Source organism: Tachysurus fulvidraco, chromosome 2 (assembly GCF_022655615.1).
Source record: "Tachysurus fulvidraco isolate hzauxx_2018 chromosome 2, HZAU_PFXX_2.0, whole genome shotgun sequence".
Lineage (NCBI taxonomy): Eukaryota > Metazoa > Chordata > Actinopteri > Siluriformes > Bagridae > Tachysurus > Tachysurus fulvidraco.
Genome location: NC_062519.1, coordinates 31,479,087 through 31,500,426, shown reverse-complemented (window position 1 = coordinate 31,500,426; position 21,340 = coordinate 31,479,087). Strand labels below are relative to the sequence as shown.

The 21,340-nt window shown below is 38.2% G+C and overlaps 2 protein-coding genes across 4 annotated transcripts; one reads left to right on the top strand and one right to left on the bottom strand.

Annotated features, from left to right (window-relative positions):
- Positions 1-1,121: 1,121 nt before the first annotated feature.
- Positions 1,122-14,152, top strand: zbtb37 (zinc finger and BTB domain containing 37). Of its 3 annotated transcripts, none has more exons than XM_047810291.1 (4): positions 1,122-1,574; positions 2,319-3,266; positions 3,622-3,721; positions 5,326-6,303. In XM_047810291.1, the coding sequence occupies exons 2-4, from the start codon at positions 2,329-2,331 to the stop codon at positions 5,599-5,601; spliced, it is 1,314 nt and encodes a 437-aa protein (XP_047666247.1). In that variant the 5' UTR covers positions 1,122-1,574; positions 2,319-2,328; the 3' UTR covers positions 5,602-6,303. The 3 variants fall into 3 exon arrangements, with proteins under 3 accessions (XP_047666247.1, XP_027014894.1, XP_027014878.1); XM_027159093.2 differs by lacking the exon at positions 5,326-6,303 and adding an exon at positions 8,680-14,152 and having other exon boundaries at positions 1,128-1,574; positions 2,324-3,266; XM_027159077.2 differs by lacking the exon at positions 5,326-6,303 and adding an exon at positions 8,680-14,152 and having other exon boundaries at positions 1,128-1,574.
- A 1,260-nt stretch (positions 14,153-15,412) lies between these two features.
- On the bottom strand, positions 15,413-21,202 carry serpinc1 (serpin peptidase inhibitor, clade C (antithrombin), member 1). Its single transcript, XM_027159149.2, has 8 exons — positions 21,045-21,202; positions 19,104-19,478; positions 18,360-18,575; positions 18,140-18,277; positions 17,099-17,317; positions 16,821-16,995; positions 16,646-16,710; positions 15,413-15,744 (listed from the first exon to the last, which is right to left on the bottom strand). Exons 2-8 carry the CDS (start codon positions 19,476-19,478, stop codon positions 15,565-15,567), a joined length of 1,368 nt encoding a protein of 455 aa, XP_027014950.1. The 5' UTR covers positions 21,045-21,202; the 3' UTR covers positions 15,413-15,564.
- Between the last annotated feature and the right edge of the window lie 138 nt (positions 21,203-21,340).

The window sequence follows — 21,340 nt, the reverse complement described above, 5'->3', positions numbered from 1 at the left end:
ATGAATGAATGAATGAATATTTGTGCTATCAGCACTGCTTTTTTGTGATGATTTTTAACTGAGTATTTAGTTTTGTTTTAAATGTTTCACTTAAAGCTTGTTAAAGTGCCCAAATAATCTCAGAATAGATCATTACCAATTGCTATTGTTCTGCACAAGTGTGTCTGATTTTAGATAGATAGAAGTGCAAAAAGTAGCAATTGTGCAAATAGACTAGTGCAGATATACATGTAGCACATGTACATCATGTAATATATATGTAATATACATGTAATATACATAGGTATATATGTAAACATATGTACAGTATGTAATATATATAGGTATATGTGCAGATGTTTGTAAAGCACAATATATGTAGAGGATGAAGAGTATAAAAAAAGGAAATTAAAAAATGCTTGTTAATTAATAATAAACTGTAACATAACTGTCTGTGATTCTTAGTTCACTCTTAACAAAAATTTGCAACCTGCATTTTGTAATAAAATAAAAATAAAATAATCTTAAAATGAAGAGCATGTCAGGATTTACCAGATTAATTCCAACAAAGTTAGACTAAGGTATTAAAGAAAGCAAATTGAATAATACATTATATGCTTTTATCATGATCATTTATATTTATTAATAACAATAATAGAAAATGAATAGAAAATGATGTCAGTTTATCTGCCCAACTCTCCTACAGCTATATAATTGTCCAAATTGTCCAAAGCCTTATTTCAATTTTTTTGGTCATTGTTCGTCTTTAATCACCTTTTTAAACAAAATTATAAATAAATAAATAAATAAATAAATAAATAAATAAATAAATAAATAAATAAATAAATAAATAATAAAAAAATTATATATATATATATATATATATATATATATATATATATATATATATATATATATATATATATATATATAGTGCAGTCATTTTTATCAATTTCTTTAGCATGGTTAAAAAAAAAGAAAAAAAAAAAAGAAGGGCTAGTCCTCGAAATGCAACCAAACTACACCTCCCTTCCTTTAACCGTGCCATAGCCGCAAAGCGTCGTGGGAAACTGAGTCTTATTAAGGCGTTCCTTTGCTTTCCTGCGGTGCACCGAAGCTGTGCATTCGACGTCATTTCCCAGAATTCCGCGCAGTTTCTGCACATCGAGTCATTTTCATACATGGGGAATATGAGAGCGGCGAAGATATGGGAAATAGCAGCAACGTGGGGGGCATTAAATAAAATAATTAAGCGGTTATGAAGCAATAGGAGGACGCTAATGTAATCCTGTAACTGTTATCTGTGCGAGAGACGAGAAAACGTGTTTGGTCGTGTTGGGTTTTTGGTGTTATTTGGCGTTGAGTGAGACAAGGCGCCTCCCTGTAGCTGGGTTTTTTTCGGTTTGGCTTCAGCTGCAGTGACCGAAGCTACACAGAAATGGCTCAAAGCTAAGCAGCAGCCACACACTCATTATTCACACTCATCTGTATCTATGCAAGCGGAAATGTCACGTCCACAAATAACAAATAATCTCACAACCGTTTCTCCATAAAAAAGTGCCGAAAAATTACAGGGTTTGTGATATTAGAAAAAGGTAAGTGTTTATTTTGTTGTTTTTACATTTTTATACAGTGTCAGTAATGTTTTGAATGCTGATTTGACCGGTGTTTTATTATTAAGGGTGCATCGATACGACTTTTTACTCATTAGCATCACGATACAGAGCAGAGTTTTGGGTATCGGACGATAACTTACAGATTCATGTTGTGTTTGACACGAAAAATGACATCAGTCTGGACAGACTAATGATAAAAAAAAAAACAGACTGCAAACTTGTGCACTAAAGAGAACTGGAGAGAAGTAGCCTGATAAAACTGAGCACATGGGGTTTACTACCTGATTCTGTTACTATCAGCAAACACAAGCTGGAGGAGGAAAATCTCCAGACAACTGAGTTTAAATAACAGCTCTGACAGATCGGTGATGTTCCTTAAGATCAGTTACTATTGTCAGTGACACTAGCTTCAGAAACTGTGGAAACAAGAAATAGTAGTTTACTTGCTGCTGTACAGAAGTACTTTTCTGACCCGCAACAAAATCAGCATAGCTAGATAAAGCGCTTTATTTACAATCAACAGGCTAATGCTATAATGCCGAATAGTGTTAAACTGTAGAATGGAAGATGTACATGTGCTCGTTCTGAAAAAGATAGTATCAGTGCAACCTTTGTCACATCCATGACCCGTGTCATGTTGGTCATGTTGTCATTAGACACGTTCAGTTCAGCCTGAAACACATCTGCTATTTTTTACCCATCTCATTACAGTCTTTTTTAAAGTGCAGGTCACATGGAGCGAGCAGGAAGCATTCAGCTGGACATCCCTGACTTCAGCAACTCTGTCTTGTCCCACTTGAACCAACTGCGTATGCAGGGCCGGCTATGTGACATCGTCGTGAACGTACAGGGCCAGAGTTTTCGTGCCCACAAAGTGGTCCTTGCTGCCAGTTCACCCTATTTCCGGGACCACATGGCACTGAGTGAGATGAGCACTGTGTCCCTGTCAGTGATCCGCAACCCGTCTGTGTTTGAGCAGCTCCTCTCCTTCTGCTACACAGGCCGTCTGTGCTTGCAGTTGGCCGATATCATCAGCTACCTGACAGCAGCCAGCTTCCTGCAGATGCAGCACATCATTGACCGCTGCACACAAATATTGGAGGGCATCCACTTCAAGATCAGCCTTGCTGATGTGGAGGAAGAGCTGCGTGGCCGTCGGAGCACAGGACGAACCATTGAGGCTGAGAGAGGTGGCTCACGTTCACTCAGTCCCAGACATGGTGGTTCAAGAGTTTTGGCTACGCATGGAGTTGCTACCGGGGTCATGGAAGTGAGCGAGATCAGAGAGGTCAGTCCACCTGGAGAATCCATGAGTCCACAGATTGTCGAGCACAGCGGGCTCGGGCCTGAAGCCGTGGGTGCAGTGAACGAGCCCATACTGCGCATTAATCGGGCAGGGCAATGGTATGTTGAGGCTGGGCCTGACATCGATAGAAGCAGGGATGAGACCATGCATGTTGTGGAAGGTCTACGCATCAAGACCGAACGCATGGAGGAGTGGATGGGGGCAGAGACTCAAGCCTCAGCTGAGGAAGGGAGCGGGACAGAGGAGGGGCCTACAGTGATGATTGACACCTCGGGACGCAGCACATTGGTGCAGGAGGGATTCATTACTGGTGCATCCAGAGCCAAAAGCTCTCAGCCATCCAGCAGCTTCAGCGAATCTGAAAGGTGTGTGTGTGTGTGTGTGTGTGTGTGTGTGTGTGTGTGTGTGTGTGTGTGTGTGTGTGTGTGTGTGTGTGTGTGAATAAACATTTTAAAAGTTCATTGACATTAATTAATCAGAAAAAACACTTCTGCAAAAGGCATGTGACTTGGTAATTTGTAAGTACAGATACACATTAAGGAAGGAGAAAATTACATGACTGCTACTAAATCCTTTAACTGCCAATAGATAGTAGTATTGGTATTTAGATCTTGGTCCTCGTATAAACAGTTATAGACAGATTAGGTTAGAAAGCCTTCTATTCACCAATTCTCTCTGTTCTGATTAAGAAATGTTCACAGCAGCTGTTCTGTGTATCAGGTTTAGCCCAACTGGCAGTGTGGTGGTCATGGCTGAAAGACAGAGGGCCAAAAGCGAGTCTCCGGGAAGAGTGGACGATCAGAGGCATCCTACCTCTCAGGTACACTGGAGAAAAGCAAGACATGGATAGGGTTTAGATCATATGACTCGACATATTATTTAGGTAATTGTATTACAGCACATAAACTCTATATATACAGTAGGACAAAAATAATTGTTTTATTAAAGCAAGGGCCGTGCTGATGTAAATTACGCTAATTTATGCAGAAATGAACCTGCAGACTATTTGAAATTAACGTTACATGCACATCTGTGCAGTAGGAATGTGAATGGATTTTGTTGGCAATGTCACTTAGCTGTTTGCTGCATTAAGGTCACTGAGGTCGATAGAAACTTTCTGAAAAATTCTGAATCAGTTATTGGAGGGAAAATATGGAATAATTTTTTTTTGTCGTAATGTATCGCACAAAGAGTAGGTCATAATAAAAATAAGTAATCACGGTAAATCTAACAGCATTAAGCTAGATATTATACTAGAATTTCAGTTTATGGTTTTTATTTTAAATTGTCTAATTTGCACAAATTTGTTTGTCTCTGCATACATTAGTTTGAATAAAGAAAGCTGTGGTTCTGTGAGTCATGTTTGAGGCTAATGACTTTAAAAATATCGAGTTTCTGTATTTTTTTGGTATCAAAAAGAAAACATGATAATTTTGCTGACCACTTTGTGAAGTGTGCAAGAACAGACTGCATTGTGCTTCAGTGTTTCTGGGATCTCAGGTTTTTATTTCATCCAACCAGGAACACTTCTGATACTACTTCTGTAATCAACTGATCATTGATGTTAAATGACCGTTAGTTTTTATTTGCCTGGTATGTAACTATCCCTTTATGATAAAGATGCCTGGCTTTGTATGGTCTGAATGTCCTAAAAGCAACCAGTCAAAATCACCTTAGAACCAGGCAAATGTATTTCTATTGCAGCCCTGGTAATGTCTATAGGCTCGGAGGCTCCTGTTAATAACACAGGGAAAGCTGAAATCTGCTTACCAAGTGCCTAGTAAAGTGGCGTTATAATACCAGGATCCAAAAATGGTTGTATGAAAGAATTTTATTTATGATTTTTCTAAAAAATTCATGGTTGTGGGAGTCCAAGGCAGTGTTAGCACACATGCAGACATAATAATCATAGGCAATGGCATGCTCTGAAGAAAACAACAGTTTGCAGATTGGCAAGTTCCTTCGCAGTGACTCAGACAGAAGAAGCTTTGTCAGATGAAAAACATATTTTATACTGTACTATGGGGGTTAGAGAAGTTTCAGATTTCATTTGTATTCAATAGCTTCTGGCAGGAGGGAGTTCTGTTAGTCCTTGGCAAGTAATAGGGTAAAGGGTTTTTGGGTTTGAATTTTAGGACTGCTGGATTCTTGCTTTTACAGGCACATCCTCTATCCTTCCCACAGGCATAGCTTAGGCCAGTACATTTGGTGATAATGAGTAAATTGCAGGCCTTGTTAAATGTCCTTGTCTTTTGTATATTTGGGTTGGGGATTTTCCAGTCTGGTTAAAATTTCTGGAATTTCTACGATATGTCATTCCAAATTCTTTTTCACTAGTCAAGTAGTACCAAAGACGACTGGTCAGATATTCAGATATGTCAGATATTAGCTTGTAGTCCCAAAGCTCCTTTGTTGGTCCCACAGGTCCACTGGTGGGTTCATATGGCAACTGGGTGTTTCAGAGGACAGCTGCTGGTACCAGACATCTGCATCTCCATTGCTGGTACAATCAGTACTATGCTGTGCTCAGTTTCACAGCTTTGGGTTATTATAGCACTTATATTTGCTGTGCAGTTTGCCATTGTTTTTTTTTTTAAATCTGAAGAAGGGATGTTTTGTTTATTTTTTTGTTTGTTTGTTTGTTTGTTTGTTTGTGTATTTGCATCTACTACTTGCTCATACTCATGTTATAGTCCCTGAATGGTCTTTGTAATTCAGCTGTGTTTTTCCAAAGGAAGTGGGGTTTCAGCCACCTGACAATGGGGTATCCCATCTGATTTCTCAGTCTCCTGGGGCCAGGACTGCCCTTTGATTGTTTATCAGGCACAGTGCACAGTAATACTTTATGAATACGTTTATACCAAAAGTATATGTAATTTTATACCGACCTCTTTGAAGACACCAAAACTATTAGACTTTATCTAAAAGATTAGATCTTTTACACTTGGTGATATAATTCCCATTTTTACAGCCCAATGCTCACCCTTACTTCCTTTGGCCCCCATATACCCACATGGACTGACTGCAATGAAGTCATCAGGATCAGGCTGCCAGGACACTGTTGACCGTATCTCACCATTGCTAATAGTTTGATAAAACGTTGTGAAACATTTCACACCAAATGTTGCATTTGAACCATTTTGGGCTCAGATACCAAATACTTTCTAATTATTAAGCTACATTTAACCCATCACTGGCTCTTAGGATAACAAAACTGTAGTCATTGGAATCACTCCAGCCATCAGCCATGGAGTTGCTTTTTGGGAAAAGATCTTTCTCACAATTACAGGGTTTTTCCTGGGTCAAAATTGGTCTTTGGTGGTGGCAGACCGACTTGGTCATCCACACCCAGCAAAGAGTACCCTAGTACCCACATGATCTGCAACCCCAATAGTGATGATAAATGTTAAATTTTAAATAAATACAAAGAAACAGTTTGTGATTTTTTTCTTATCCTATTTATTCATGAAAAAACGTTGACTGTCAGGCTAGATAGTAAAAGAAAGCGATTACAACTTATTTTACATGTAAACATCATCGATACCAAAGTATTTTTGAAATGTCAAAGGAATCACAATTTATCTATTTACAAATATCACGGCCTGCAGATGAACATTTAACTCTTCTCTTTTTATTAACACTGTAGAACCTTTTTACAAGATCTCTGTAGTCGATTTCATCCTGATGGGGCTCATACACAGCCACCTTGCAGCATACGTCTAAATGTTGGTCCTTTTTCATTTTAGTATAATCATATCAATTAAAAAGTAGCATTAAAAACGTAGTGTTAAAAGGTGTAATAGTGTAATTTTTACCATATAAAATGTAATAAAATTAGCAGCTAGCTAGCAACAGCTTGCTTTGTGCTTTGATCTAGTTTCATCTCATTCCAGTCTAACTAACTTTAAACTAAATGATTTTATAGGTAATTTACTACACATTGTCATAGGCCTATACATACTGTGGATTATTAAGGCTAAATTTTACTAAGCACTCTTGCTAAATGGGGTAAACACACTTCTCATTTCAGATGTGTATGTTCTTCTAAGAAGTAATTTGTTATACACCGATTCAGACACTGACAGGCAGACCAGTTGCTTTAACCATGCATTATATTGAATCGGCTCAAATGAATCATTAGGTCGCGAATCGGACTTTAGCGGACGTGTTGTGTGGGAATCCTGGCTGTTAGGACATCGCAAAAGATTTGTCAACACACACACACACACAAACACACACACACACACAAAACACTTCATAACTAGATAGATTTTTTTTGCGTTTATTCAGAGTTATGTCAGCTGCATGTGCGGAATGCTTGTCACAAGTATGAGAAGATACGGCAACTTTCACACCCAGCGGTAATTCAGCAAAAATATTCCCCGAATGCATCACGTGAAACATGGATTCGGTCTTCCGAACTTTAGGATCAGTTGATTTTGATGCGAGGGAGAGAGCAAAGACAGAACTGAAGACGGAGAGTGCCCACGCAGGGGTGGGTGGGGCGCTGTGCTCGTTCTCTCCGTCACTGACGAAACCTAATTACAGATGAAATAAGGCTTTGTCGGGACAAAAAATTCGTTTTGGCAGCTGCCAAAAAATTTTCAATGTAGGAAAAACCCTGAATTATTACAGTGAAGATGCAGAGTGATTTTCTTTTGTCAGTAAGGTGGTATATAGGTCGCAGCTTCTTTTTGTCTATTCTGTATCACTATTTTTAAATCATGCACATGTATCTGAATCAAGTTGCCATGCCATGTCTCAGCTGTTTGATTTTGCTAGCATTTAAGTATTCTCAGCGTGAGCCTAGGCTGAGCAACAGTAATGAGGGAGGCTGATATACCAGAGATAAGCCTCTTCAGCTTGGATCTGCTCTATGGCTGTGAGGAAAGACACCCTTCAGGAGACTCCTCTGCATTGTTCAGACAATTTCTTATTTTTGTTCTGGTCACTCTTCCTCTTGCTTAGGCGAATGACATGAACTTGTGAGTAGGACCAGGAGTTTTTGTCTTCATTCTACTACTAGTGCTGGGTAAACTTCATAATTTGTTTTGTTAAGGCCAATTAATATTTTATTCAGGATTGTTTGGAAGTAGTAATTTACTGCTCGGAGGTATTGTCATTTTAAACCTTGGTATGTTTGACATACAAAGTAGGAAAGTGGATGTCTCCATGTTTGCATATTGTTGGAAACAAGTTAAGCAGATGATTGCTGTCTATTTCCTAGCAGCAAATAGTGCAGATAATGTTATTTTAATATGTATTATTGTTTCTTTATTTAAGACAACAAAAACAACTGAACTCAGAAATCCTAAATTGGGGGTGTGGTATTTATTCTGATGGAAAAAGATTTCAATTAGGATTCTACATTTTTCAATCGATCAGAGCTCTTAGTTTTTAGCTTGGTCTAGTTCTATAGCCTCTTAATTCATTTCTTTCATTAACAGATATTCTGTTCTTGCTAATCAGGTACTTGTGTTAAGGGATTGTGTGTTCTCCTGGGAGTGTTGTGGTAGCCGCAGGAGTGCAGAGTTTATTAGGTTTATATTCTTTATCATTCTTACCTTGTGTTCCTGGAAATGGTCCTGTCTCTACTCTTCCTATATCATCCTCAACAAAGCTTCATTGTTAAAATGTATTCCACTTAATACAGTGCACACATTGGCACATGTTTCCATGCAATTCAAACACAAAGTGCAAAAAAACAAGAAAATATGGGGTGCTAGAATGTGTTTCTCAGCATGCAACAAGAGCTCATGCTTGTTTTTTGCTCTGCAGGCAGAGGAAACAGCTGTGTTTGATGTGGGAGGGTACGAGGAGTATCTGCGTGAGCAGGTGGGTGATCGCTGGTTCCGCTACAATCCACGCCTCACCTGTATCTACTGCTGCAAGTCTTTTAACCAGAAGGGCAGCCTCGATCGTCACATGCGGCTTCACATGGGCATCACGCCATTCGTGTGCCGCATGTGTGGAAAGAAGTACACGCGCAAGGACCAGCTGGAGTACCACATCCGCAAGCACACGGGAAACAAGCCCTTCCACTGTCATGTCTGCGGCAAGAGCTTCCCCTTCCAGGCTATCCTCAACCAGCATTTCCGCAAGAACCATCCAGGCTGCACGCCACACGAGGGCTCGCACAGCGCCTCACCTGAAACCACCACCAACAACAATAACGTCAACAATACAAACGCCAACGCTGCCACACCACGCCGCACTCAGCATGATGACGACGACGAGTCTGAGGGAAACGGCACAGGAGCCAGGGGAGGAGCTTCATCTTTTGGAGAGGGAATACAACCGTCAGTCTCCACCACCGGGCCCGATTGAAGAGATTGGGTTTGATAAAATGCATGGAGGTCGAGGAGATAAAAACATTTGGGGCTTTTTGCGAAAAAGAAGAAAACAAAAAAAGAACTTTTCTACAAGCCAGTCAACCATGAGCATGCAGGAGCTGATGGAGCTCGGTGTATCCGGCTGCTGGAAAAGCTGCTGTCAGTCTGATGTTAAAAAGTATGGTGATATTTTATCTTTATTTCTTAGACCTTCTCTCAACTGTAAGTAAACAAAGAAACATGAGACAACAAAACAAATGCTAAGACCGTTTGCTATAAAACTAAACTATAGTAATTAGGTATTTATAAATACAAAAAAATAACATGCGCTTTAAACCGCATCTACCTTCAATTGCACAAACTGAACCGTTACTTCAACAAATGAAGACAAGCCACACTCCAACAACCTCACACCACTGGATGCAGTTATTTCTGTTGGGTTTTTTCTTTTAATTTGCCTTTCCTGTCTTTTATGTGTGTTACCGGTGGGATTTTTTTTTTCTTCTTTTTTCTTCTTCCAAAAGCTACAGGATTCAGGACAAAGAAATGATGTGTTATGATTTGGTCAAATTGTGTTCAGATAATTGCCAAACTTCTCTGTGCCAGATGGTGATTATAAAATAGAGGATGTTTCAGTCCTCAGTTACCTTTGCCTTGAGACAATCTTAACATATTGATCTGGGGTTCAACGCTGCTGCTCCCCAGCTATAGCTAGGCTAGAAAAACGGGTTCTGTTTTTCTTCGTTAGGGCCCCTCAGGTCTGATCTAATGCTCTAATGCCAGATTCCTAATTTGTTTAGTTTGTTTCTAAGTGCCAACCTGGCTTTGTTTTAAATTGTTCTGTTTGTCGATAGGCCTAGAGAAGAAAAAAAGACAGCTGATGGACGCTTCATTAGCATTACGCAGCATGTTCTAAAAAACAGTGATAAGACTGAGATCGGTATTTGGGGGGAAATGATAGCATATGATGTTACTGAATTCAGTTTTTTTTCCATTCCCATTCTCCAAATCCAGCTGCTGACTATAATTAATACAGTACTATAGAAAACAGGAAAGTGTTCAACCTCAGATAAGCTACAGTACCACTCAGTTACCTCTCCCTCATCACTACGCAATACAGATCTGTTACACACAGATTGGTGGATGCACTCAACTCAGTTTTCACCTTTAAACCTTTCTTTCTCCATGTTTCTATATTTTGTTTGTTTGTTTGTTTTATCTTGTTGTAATAAGTGAACAAAAAGAGGTTTGTATTTTGTAGATTTTGTTTCCGTATCGCTCTGACCGTGACGGAGCATGTTAGAGTCGGCGGGACGCCATTCGTAGGCAAAGAACATTTTCATGGCAAACGTCCAACGAAACGGAGTCGGGAATGGAACCAAATCCAGGACACATGTACGTCTGCTAAAAGGAATTTTTTTTTTCCCGAAACGCCACGGAATGACTGTGAGATTTCAGAGGAGAGCACTTTAAATGTGGAGTCCAATTTTTTTGTCCAATGTTTGTTTGTTCGTTTCTGAGCAGATGGTGCTATGATTCGACTTCAAGTGACAGAAGCTCTCGGGAACCAAAGGAACAGAAACGTATCGTAGATGTTATACCTCTGAAACTCAGCGCAAGACCGAGGAATCTATTATTAAAAATAAAACGAGAGAGAGAGAGAGATTACATCCGTCACTTAAAGATAAGATTGTTTATGTGGGAAGGGGGATTTTTTCTTAATTTTTTTTTTTGAATATCTAATTATATATCACTTATGCATATAGAGACAACTTTTTGTATGTGTAAAAATAAGAAAAGAACGAAAAGATTTGGTAAAGTGCAAGGCAATTCATCGGATGGATGGATGGTGGGGATTTTATTTCTTTAAGGCTGTGAATCACACGTGGTTGTGACCATAATTTTTTTTCCACCTTCCCTGATGACTGGGAAGAACCTAGAAGAGAAACAGCTACTGATTATTTTCAATGGAATGCACCTCTTATCCTCTTAAAAAAACATTCAGGACTCCTCAAGACTTTTCTACCGTTTTCTGTCGCTTCCGTGAACGCAGGTCAACACCTCTTTAGAAAGATATCAGGAAATCTGTCCATTTTTTTGGATGTTTACTCTCCACACTAAAAGCCGTTTATTTTGACTTCCTTGGACCTTACGTTACTTTCAACTTCAGAAGTGCAGCAGAAACCATCTCTGTAGTAAAGGCCTCAGAAGCAGTAGCAACACGAAAACGTTATGAAACTGTGTGTACGTGCAGTGCAGTGTGCGTCAGTCAGGTTAATGAAGAACACGCCAATGTCGCGGGTCTCTTTTTTTACTCCAGCGCAACCTCATGAGAACAGCCAATGTAGATTACAAATTTCTATGTTCATAACCTAGTTTGACACGATGTAAGCAGTTTTTCTTGTTTTTTGTTTGTTTATTCCCTCCATGTTTCAAGATTGTTTAATATTAGCCAGTCCCGTAATGGCAGGGTGGTGGTTATAGTGACGGTGATGGACATATCTCAGTCTCTGATGTTTGTGCTTATGTTTGTTTCTTTTCAGTACAATGCAAAGGATTTGTTTGTATGGTCGATCATTCCCACATGCAGAACGTTATCAGAAGTGTAAAATGTTAGGGCTAATACTAATGTGCAGTATCACTTCATATTCATCAGTGTCCAAAAAAAAAACCCTCATTTTCGTCCATCAAGCCTTTTTTTAAAGTTTTTTTAATCTTTTTTACACTTTTTGAGAAGCCAAGGCTCTTCTTGGTTCAGTTACCTGTTTTTCTCTGACCTTCACCTTTTCATTTGTATCGTTTGCTTTGGAAGCTTTAATCACATAGGAGAAACACATTATCACAATGTAAATACTAGTGCTATTTAAAGTTAATAATAATCAGCACAGCTACTGCAGATACAGACTGCATTGACTGAGCAAGTCTTCTGTATTAAACGCACACTCCAGTGTTACACGTCTTCACGTCGGACTTTACAGGAAAACCGAGCTGTCGCAAGAAATTTCAGTGCGTTATCCAATCAGTAGGTGTCTTTAGACCCCATTTACACCCGGAGTGTATTCTGACCCAGAACTTTTTACCCACATGCGTTCGTAGGGCATGCTAGGAAAAATCTTCACTCTGTGAAATTTTGTTTCAAATGTTTAGCTGTTTGCATGTTGGTCAACCCATCGAATGGTGTAGCACTTTTTGAATTCTCAGAAAGTCAACACAGCCTTTCTGACACTCAGTATCTGACCCCGAACTGATTAAGCTTAGGTCTGCTTGGCTGTGACAGTGTATCCAGGAAGGTGTTCACAGTGATGCTGACTGTGTGACTAAATTACACTTAGCTAGCAAGGTTTTAGACATCTTTAGATCATTTATAATAAAATCTACAATTGTTTTATCTCTAATGGTTTGCTAGTCTCCTGCAGCAGACTTTAACTAGTGAGAGCATGAATTCTCTACCTGCACAAGAAAAGACCAACCACATTTCCATCTCTCTATTGACTGTATTGTAGGTTGCTCAGATATTTGTTAAAAATATTTCTATTTCCACTAATCACTTGTGCAGATGCAGTGAAATGTGAAGGCCAAGTCAGAGTACAATATTTAAGATTGTGAAGCTTGTGGCCAGAATCAGTGTTCAAAAGATGTTCACTGTATGGAGCATCTGAGTCTAATGTTAGAGTCGTGTTGAGGCTCTGTAATGTACAAAATATGTTCCAAACACTACAAGATGCAAGTAAAGCAGTTCATTGTCAAATAAGAGCATGATCTGTGGACATTAGTGATCCTGTACGTTAGTTAGCTCTATATATTGTTTGGATAATGCACTGAAATGTTTTGCAGCTCCTCATTCAGCAACTCCACTTACCTCAGATTCTCAATTTTTCTACCAGTAAGCTTGTGAAGTTTCCGTTGCATGACTTTACTATGTACTCATCTATTTAAAAAAAAAAAAAAACATCAACAACCTGGGAACACTGAACGACAGTGCTGAGCCATATCGGACAGATTTGTTCAGTCTTGTCTCGTCCCTCAGAATATTTTAGACAGGGAACATATTAGACGAGTCAAATGCAAAGTTTTTCTAACAGAACAGCAGCACTGTTGATTTGTGAGGCTGCGACAGAGACGCTTTTTTTTTTGGTCTCGTTTTTGCAGCCTCACGCTCTGTCTTTTAGGGGTGGGGGGGTTAAAAACAGACTCAGTTTGAAATGTTACTTGTTAAGTTGCATGTCTTTGTCATTTGTGATGGCCAAACATTAGTCTGTTTATAAGAATGTTTCCAGTCATCTAAACATGTTGCACCAATATATGCCAAAATAATGACTTTTTTTTCCCCCTTCATAATTTTGTCTTGCTATATTGTTTATGTCCTGAAAGCAATATAGTCTATAAATATATTTCTACATCTGTCTTGTTCATGTTACCCTTAATCATACCTTATATATTTTATTTTACATTAACATGAATTAAGCATATTTTTAAACTAAGGTATTTTACTCTGGATTATTTAAGTTAAAATGATTAGTAGTGTATTAGACATCAATTACACATATATTTAAATTTTAGACATTTATTGTAATAACCAGAATATTGTTAATAATAACTCTGAAAGTAATATAATGTAAGAAAACAAATTATTGCAAATCCGACTTTTGCTCTCCCTTTGGAAAAGGTACAGAGATGCGTGTGATTATTAGTGATTTATAATGTGAATGCGTCTTTTCACAACCACTGTTTCTTTCTTCCTCACTAGCAGATTTTAAATCCATTCTCCTAAAAGGAAATGAAGCACTTTAAGTGTTTAACTGTGAAGGATTTATTACAATATTCTATAAATGCCTGATTATACGAAGCCCACATTGTGTGATCTGTTAAACCCAAAATTTCTAACATGGAAAAATAAACTTGTTTTAATCCAAGCTACAGTGCAGATTGTCTGTCTGTCTGTATGTATTTATGTACTTATTTGTTTTTGTTTTTCATTATTTTTGTTTCAATGACACTGTAGGATACATGTACTAATTTATATTTTTTATTAGAGAATTACATCATAAAATATTAGAGCCAATCATGTTCCAGTATGCAAAAATGCAGGCCATGTAACAAGGAAAGAGTGATGAAGCATGTTCAGTTTGTATATACAATGAGCTTTTATATATCTTCTCTAGCAAATGTAGTTTTCCCTCATGTCTGGTGATAAATTGTTACACTGCTACGTCAAGGAATATAGAAGAAACATATATATATATATATATATATATATATATTAACTGTCCCTGAAACTAAAAATGCTGTTTCAGAGCTTCTTGTATCTGTCTGTTAGTCTGATACAATACAATATTTGGGGAAAATATTATGTTCTGGAGTTTTCTTATTTTAATTTTATAGTTCATCACTTCCAGAAAAAGAACCACAATTTTTTGATGACTCGTATCTGTATGACATTTTGTGTAATACAGTATTTAGCAGACACCCTTATCCACAGATATGTTATCTCATTTTTTAATACAACTGAGCAATTGAGGGAAACTGAGCAAAACCCTCAATTGCCCAGTAGTGGCAGCTTGGTGGACCTGGTATTCGAACGGACAACCTTTCTGATTGGTAGTCCAACCACTAAGCTGTCACATCCACAATAGGCCAGTGAAATGCTCTGTAGAATGATATTAACCCCGTATAAGTCTATACCTGTTCTGGAGGTGTCGTACTCTACAGTAGCAGCTCATTAGCAGTAAACATGGTTTGTTGGTGTTTTTGCCTGCATGCACAATGTTCCATTTTCTGACCATCACTTGGATTATGAAAAGAAAATGATTCATGTTCAAAAGTGTGGAGTTATGGAAGGTCATTTTTTGTGACTTTGCAGGTGTTTTACCAATTTGGAGTGGTTCAGTTCTGGCTTATGTTGCTTCCTCAGCCTGATAGAGACTTTTTTCTACACCATGCCTTCTCTAACAGCAAGAGGAAGTGAAACTCAACGATGTTCTTCATATTTAGCTAGCTCACTAAGCTGTTGTCAGGGTACTTTCAGTTTGGTGGTGGTGGTGGTGTGGTTTAAGTGAACATACTGTCACTTCCTACTGACTTCAACATGTGGAATAAAATCTCAGCTCTCAAAAAAGATTCCATGGGAATCTTCCATTATTGATCATGCTGTGTCAATAATATAGTAAGACAGTACGACATTATTTTATTTTGTTTATTTATAATGAACAATGACTTGGAACACCATCATACCACCTGATGGATGAGAATAACAACACTGTCATGAAACTCTTCATCATCATCTTCCTCTCTCTTCTCCTCGTCATGAGTAAAGGAGTGAATCTGGATCTCCTTATTTGTCCGAGCAGGGATCTGCCACACGACCTGCAAAGATCAGCGTGTTGATGGTGGTTTCCCGGATAAAGAGCAGGAAAGGCCGATCAGCAACGAACACCTCACGGTTCAGGTTGAGGGAGCGACCAGCGAACAGGATAGTAGTAGCCGCTGCAGCCTCGCTGCCTTCTTCATTCACCTGGAAGAAAGGCAGATATTATTATTATTATTATTATTATTATTGTTATTGTTATTATTATTATTATTATTATTATTATTATTATTATTATTATTATTATTTTGTTATCCATTTCATCTATTGAAGCTTGAATGTTATGTAGGGCTTCAGCCTGGAGATTTACATTTATCTAAAGGTAAATATCATATGCAATTAGACTAATGTTGTTTGGGATTCCAGATAAACCTAATGTCACTTAATACAGAATATATATTGCATATAATGCATGCTGTCAAAACATTCAGCAGGGAATTATATTTTGCTGCCAGGCAGTACGGGTTTGTGTAGGTACTTATCAACACCTAGAAATCACCAAGCAGGTTCACGGCATGGTGATGGTGATGGTGATGGCCAAAAACATTCCATAAACAAAAGCTCACAAAGAGCTGATAACCTCAAAATTTGAAAGCGCTCCACCTAAATATTATAGTAATGGAGTTATAACCTCATAGAATGATGAACAGCATCAGTTGCTTCTCTGAGGTCATGACTGTTGTACTTTTTTGTTTTTAGACACACCTGAGTGCTCCAGAACACTGAACTACCAAATGCTCTGTGTTTATGGAAGTAGCCATACTTCTTGATGAGTAACTAATATTGTGCTTGTCATTAGTAACAATTGGCTGCTAATCACTCACTTAATTGTGGAAGCAGAATCGTGAATGTTGGTTTACATTTTGGGAAAAACAGTTTAGACCCTGCTGGAGCTGACATGGGTGTACTTTGGTATTTCCCCTGACTATAAAATTTATTCTTATACTGCACAGTATGAGAAATGAGACCCACTGACTGAACTTTCACTGTCAGTAAACATTACTGAAACAGATTTCATTTACCTAATTAGATTGATTGACAAACTTACTTCAAGGAAAGCTTTATGGAAGGCATCACTGACGTAAAGCTCATTTTGATTGTTTGCTACCATGCCTGAAAGCAGATTGCAGAGGGAGAAAAATGACTGGATTACGCAGTTATGCTTATGTATGTCTTGTGAAATTGATAACAAGAATAGACTGCAGTAACCAGAGCAGCTTTACCTGGTAGACTTGCATGCTCTGTGCTGAAGATATCATTGAGCCCCATAGCCTGAAGCTTCTCTTTCAGGCTAAAGTTGTCCTCTATGCGGAAGCGCGGGAAGTGCACTGCCACTGGTTTATTTTTCATGTTGCTCAACCAGCCACTGAGTTTCTTAAGGGTTAAGTTTTCCTCCACCTTTATTAAAGAGATGTAAAATGTGAGGCAAGAACACAGTTTAATGCTAAAATTAGGAGATGATTGGTTATTTCTTGAAAATGGAAGAACTGGAATATTGTACCTCGGCCAGCTTGGTGTCTTTGTCCGGTAATACAATCATCATTGAAATGCCTTCTCCATTGTAGAACATCTCGAGCACCTTTACCTTGTCCTCTGGGAAGTTTCCATACTGGTATGAGTTTTCCTGGTACATCATCTGCACTGGGCAGCTGTGAGTCTTGCTGACGTGGAATTTGGACTCCATGCTATTATGTCTGTTAAACTTGTGCTTCCATTGGCCCTGGATAATGTACATCAAATGTTGTTCCAGCAAAAAAAAAAATGCCTTCAAGACATCCAGTCACTTACATCTACTGAACATTGTAAATAAAATACCTTTTCTTTCATTCTGTTCATTTCATGCAATATTATTGCATGGACACCTACAATTTAAAACAATCCTTTTCAACAACAAACCAGATTCCTTTTTGCTAAAAAATATCGTTCTGGCGGAAAATTGATATGTAATAAATTGGACTCTCAACAAAAACGCAGCTAGCTCAATAATCAAGAAAAACCTTCAGTCTGCTGCTCAGTGCCATTATATAGAAATGACTACAAAACAGTGGTAGCTAACAATGTACAACAGGCAACCAGCTATTTAACTAGCATTAACAGATTCAACGAAGAATTATAATAATTGTTATTATTCTTGTTAAGTTTTTCCAATGTAGATATTAGCATTTGTGCCCTCAAAGTCATTGGTGAACATTAACACAATAATGTGTAGCTTTATGTCCTTACATTGCACACAAAGATATTTTTATCTTTACTTTCTTAGCTTTGTGCTTGATTTTATTTTGTTCTGTTCTCTTACTGTTTCTACAAACCAGCATTGATTTGCATCCCATAATCATGATATAGCCTTAAAAAAACAGAACCATGTACCATTTTGAGAACTGCTAAGAAATCCTTTAATGAAAGTCTAATCTTTTCCATCTTTTCAAAATGAAATCTCTAATCCATTGAGAAAGAGAGAGAGGTTTGGGTGATTTGCAGTTGATCAGTATTAGTTTTCTAGCAAGTAGAATATCAATGACCAGGACATCCCAGATCTGCCTACCTTAAAGTAGATGGTATTGACCAGCACCAGAATGGTATTTACGTCTATTGAGCCCTCAGGCAAAGTGTTGTTTATTCTTTTGTTTGTTTTCTCAGAAATCCACTCGTTGATCCTCTCCCTTGAAAGTTCGGGTTTCTCCTGCAGGAAGGGAACCAAGACTGATCAACATGGATATAGGAGAAAGTATTAAATGTTTAGATACTCATGTTTTGTTATAGACCTTAAAATTGAGCGGCAGCAGCTTGGCCCCATAGACCATCTCACTGATGTTTTGGTAGTTCTCGTTGAAATCGAACGTTTTCTCTCCAAACAGACGATTGGCCGAGACCAGTTCCACGGAATTGTGTGTTTTGCGATATAGGCGGCAGTTCAGCTTGGCAAAGAAAAAGTGAACCTGATCCGACGTCTTCTCCTTTATTGTGTCAAACTCGAACACCTGCGAATGAGGCATATAGCTGGAAGGTCAGCTTCACTTCCTGACAAACCTAATCACTAAAACCTCTTTTATGATCAAGTGCATTAATATAAACTTGTGATTTTCAGCTGCATTATTGTCAGAGCTGCTGTTATAAAAAAAATGAATTAACACTAGTTAGCTAATCAAAATTTGAAGATTCCACAGCGCTGTAGTACTTTAACATGCAGTCATGTTTTCAGGGACAACTTAGAAAAAAACATTATTGATCTGTCCATTTTCTGTTTATATTTCTGTGACCCTAAAATGAGCTCCACCCCCAGTCAGAGCAGTGCTGCATAGCTCCACTATTGGCTATCAGTGTTTTCATTCTGCTTTTGATTGGTCTCACAGCCAGCAGAGGGTGCTAGAAATGATTGTATTAAAACTACCTCTTTGTTACTCCCAGAACAAAAAGACCTGTGCTTTCATGTTTATAAAACAGACTCATATACTGGTTATCTGACCTGATTGTAAACATATATGTTGCATATGATCTCACTGCCTTACTTGCATAATCTGCTCCAGCGTACTGTTGCACGCTCCCAGTTTCGTCATAGCAAAAGCTGTCGAGATGCTGAGTGGGGACATGAAGATATTTGCATTCTCAGGCTTGCCTTTGGAGAGCTGCTTGAAGAGAGAGAGTGCAAAGCGCCCGTTGGCTTTGGACAGCTCCCACACGCGAGGGTTTGTGGACCCAGGGATCGTCTCGGGTGCCTCAGTTCCTGCTTCTTCCTCATCTAGGACGTTTGGGTTGCGGTATATACATGCTGGTTCAAGGGGCAGATCTTTGGGCTTAAGGCTGCAGATGTCAATGGCTGCATGAGCAATGAAGGTGGAGAAGATCCAGAAAACACCTACAAACACCACCCACTTCATTCTCATCTAGAAAAATGCGAGGATGTGTAAAGATGCTTAGACATTGAGCACAAATTTGCTAGTGTGGAGGTATTATGGATCAAATCGATTCATTAAATCAATACAAGTGCTTGAAACTGAAAAACTCTATTATTATGTGGTATGTATCCTTTTTTTAATGGTAGACTAATCTGATATTATGTTTTTTATATGTATTTCACAATGCTGTGTTACAGTTAGGCTCTGATATAGTGAACTGGATTAAATTAAACCAAGTTGAATTTCAATTTGAGTTTATTTCAACATTTTATTATTAATACCAAGGTAAATAGAGCTATATTTTAGTGAATGAAGATGAATCTCTGAGAATACACGAACTGTCCACTTTAATAAAAACACCTGAACACCTGTTCTGATTTAGATTCAGTTATCTAATTAGCCAATCATGCAAATAAAGGTCAAGTTTCAGTTCATCTTCATCTTATTTCTTTCTCCTTATTTTCCTTTCACACAGTCTCCACTTGTTATATACGTGCTTTAATGAATTGTGGTGCTGCCACATGATTGGTTGATTGGATAACATCATGAATAAACAAATCAGGTGTGCAGGTGTTATTAAAGTGGCCACTATGTTTATAAAGTGAATCTAAAGCATTTGGAGATTCAGCCAGTTTGAGCTGAGAGGTCCTGCGTCCTCTGAAAGTAGACTGAGTGACTAAAGCATGGTTTGTCAATAACACTTGGACTTCAGATTCAACTGATGGTCAGATTAATGTTTTTCAAAGTGTACAGAAGGAAGCTTTGCCTTGATGTCTCAGCTATCTCATAAGTTAATTCTTTTATAAAGCAGTGCTGTGATCATCTGCAAAGGTACACGAAAAGACGTGCTCATACCTGGAAACTCTACACATGAATAGACTTGGTATGTGAAAAGGGATTTGCTGCTCCTCTGATTTCACTTCAATTTGATTAGAGTATTTAAAACATAGACACATTTAAAAGGTTGAGTTTAAGTCATTCAAGCCCTTAATTTTTTTCTGCCCCAGGAAGGACATATTAGGGTTCAACCTGCACAAGCTAGAACATAAAGAAAAAAACATGAAAGACCAGATTCAGCAAAGGCAGGCAAGTGGACTGACCAAGAGAAAAATCTGTAGGGTTTGGTGTCGACTCTGTTTGCTTTTGTTGGGAAATTGTGAGGGACCTCACAAACACGATTATGATTTGTCACTCCGCATAAAAAAAGGTCTTGCAGAAATAATTAAATAATAATAATCAAAGTTAAATAAAGTATTAAAAAGTCTAATGAATTAGAATTGAACCAATTTTTTTTTTGTCTGAGAAGAACCCGGACCCTAAATAAGTGCTATAAAACAGGCACTGTATAAAAATGGAGATTATGTAGAACAATGGTAGAAAAATGACGTTGTGACGACTATAAAATGTGAAAGGTTTTTATTTGACTCCTGTATATCAGGTACTGAGATTCTGTGACTGTATATTACGAAGATATTACGACAGGCTACAACATGTTTTCTGAATAATCGCTATGCATTATTATCGCAAAATTATTGCTGCAGAATCCTGCCTTACCTGTTACGATCTTTAATCCTTTCTAAGAGAGCAGATTTTCAGATGAAGCTGATCAGCAGTAAGGCATAAAATGTAACAGAGCCGAACAGGTCAGTGTACCACAGAGCACTACAGCACTGACAGTTTACTCAGTGCAACCTTTGAGCTATTGATCAGCTCGTCTCTTCTCCTGAAGTCAGGATAAACAGCCTACTGTATTTTTTTACCCAACATTTTTTTTTTTACCTCTATAAAGTTGGTGACTTCAAAAAACATCATAAAACTTTGAATGATGTTTTGGGGCATTAAAGCACATT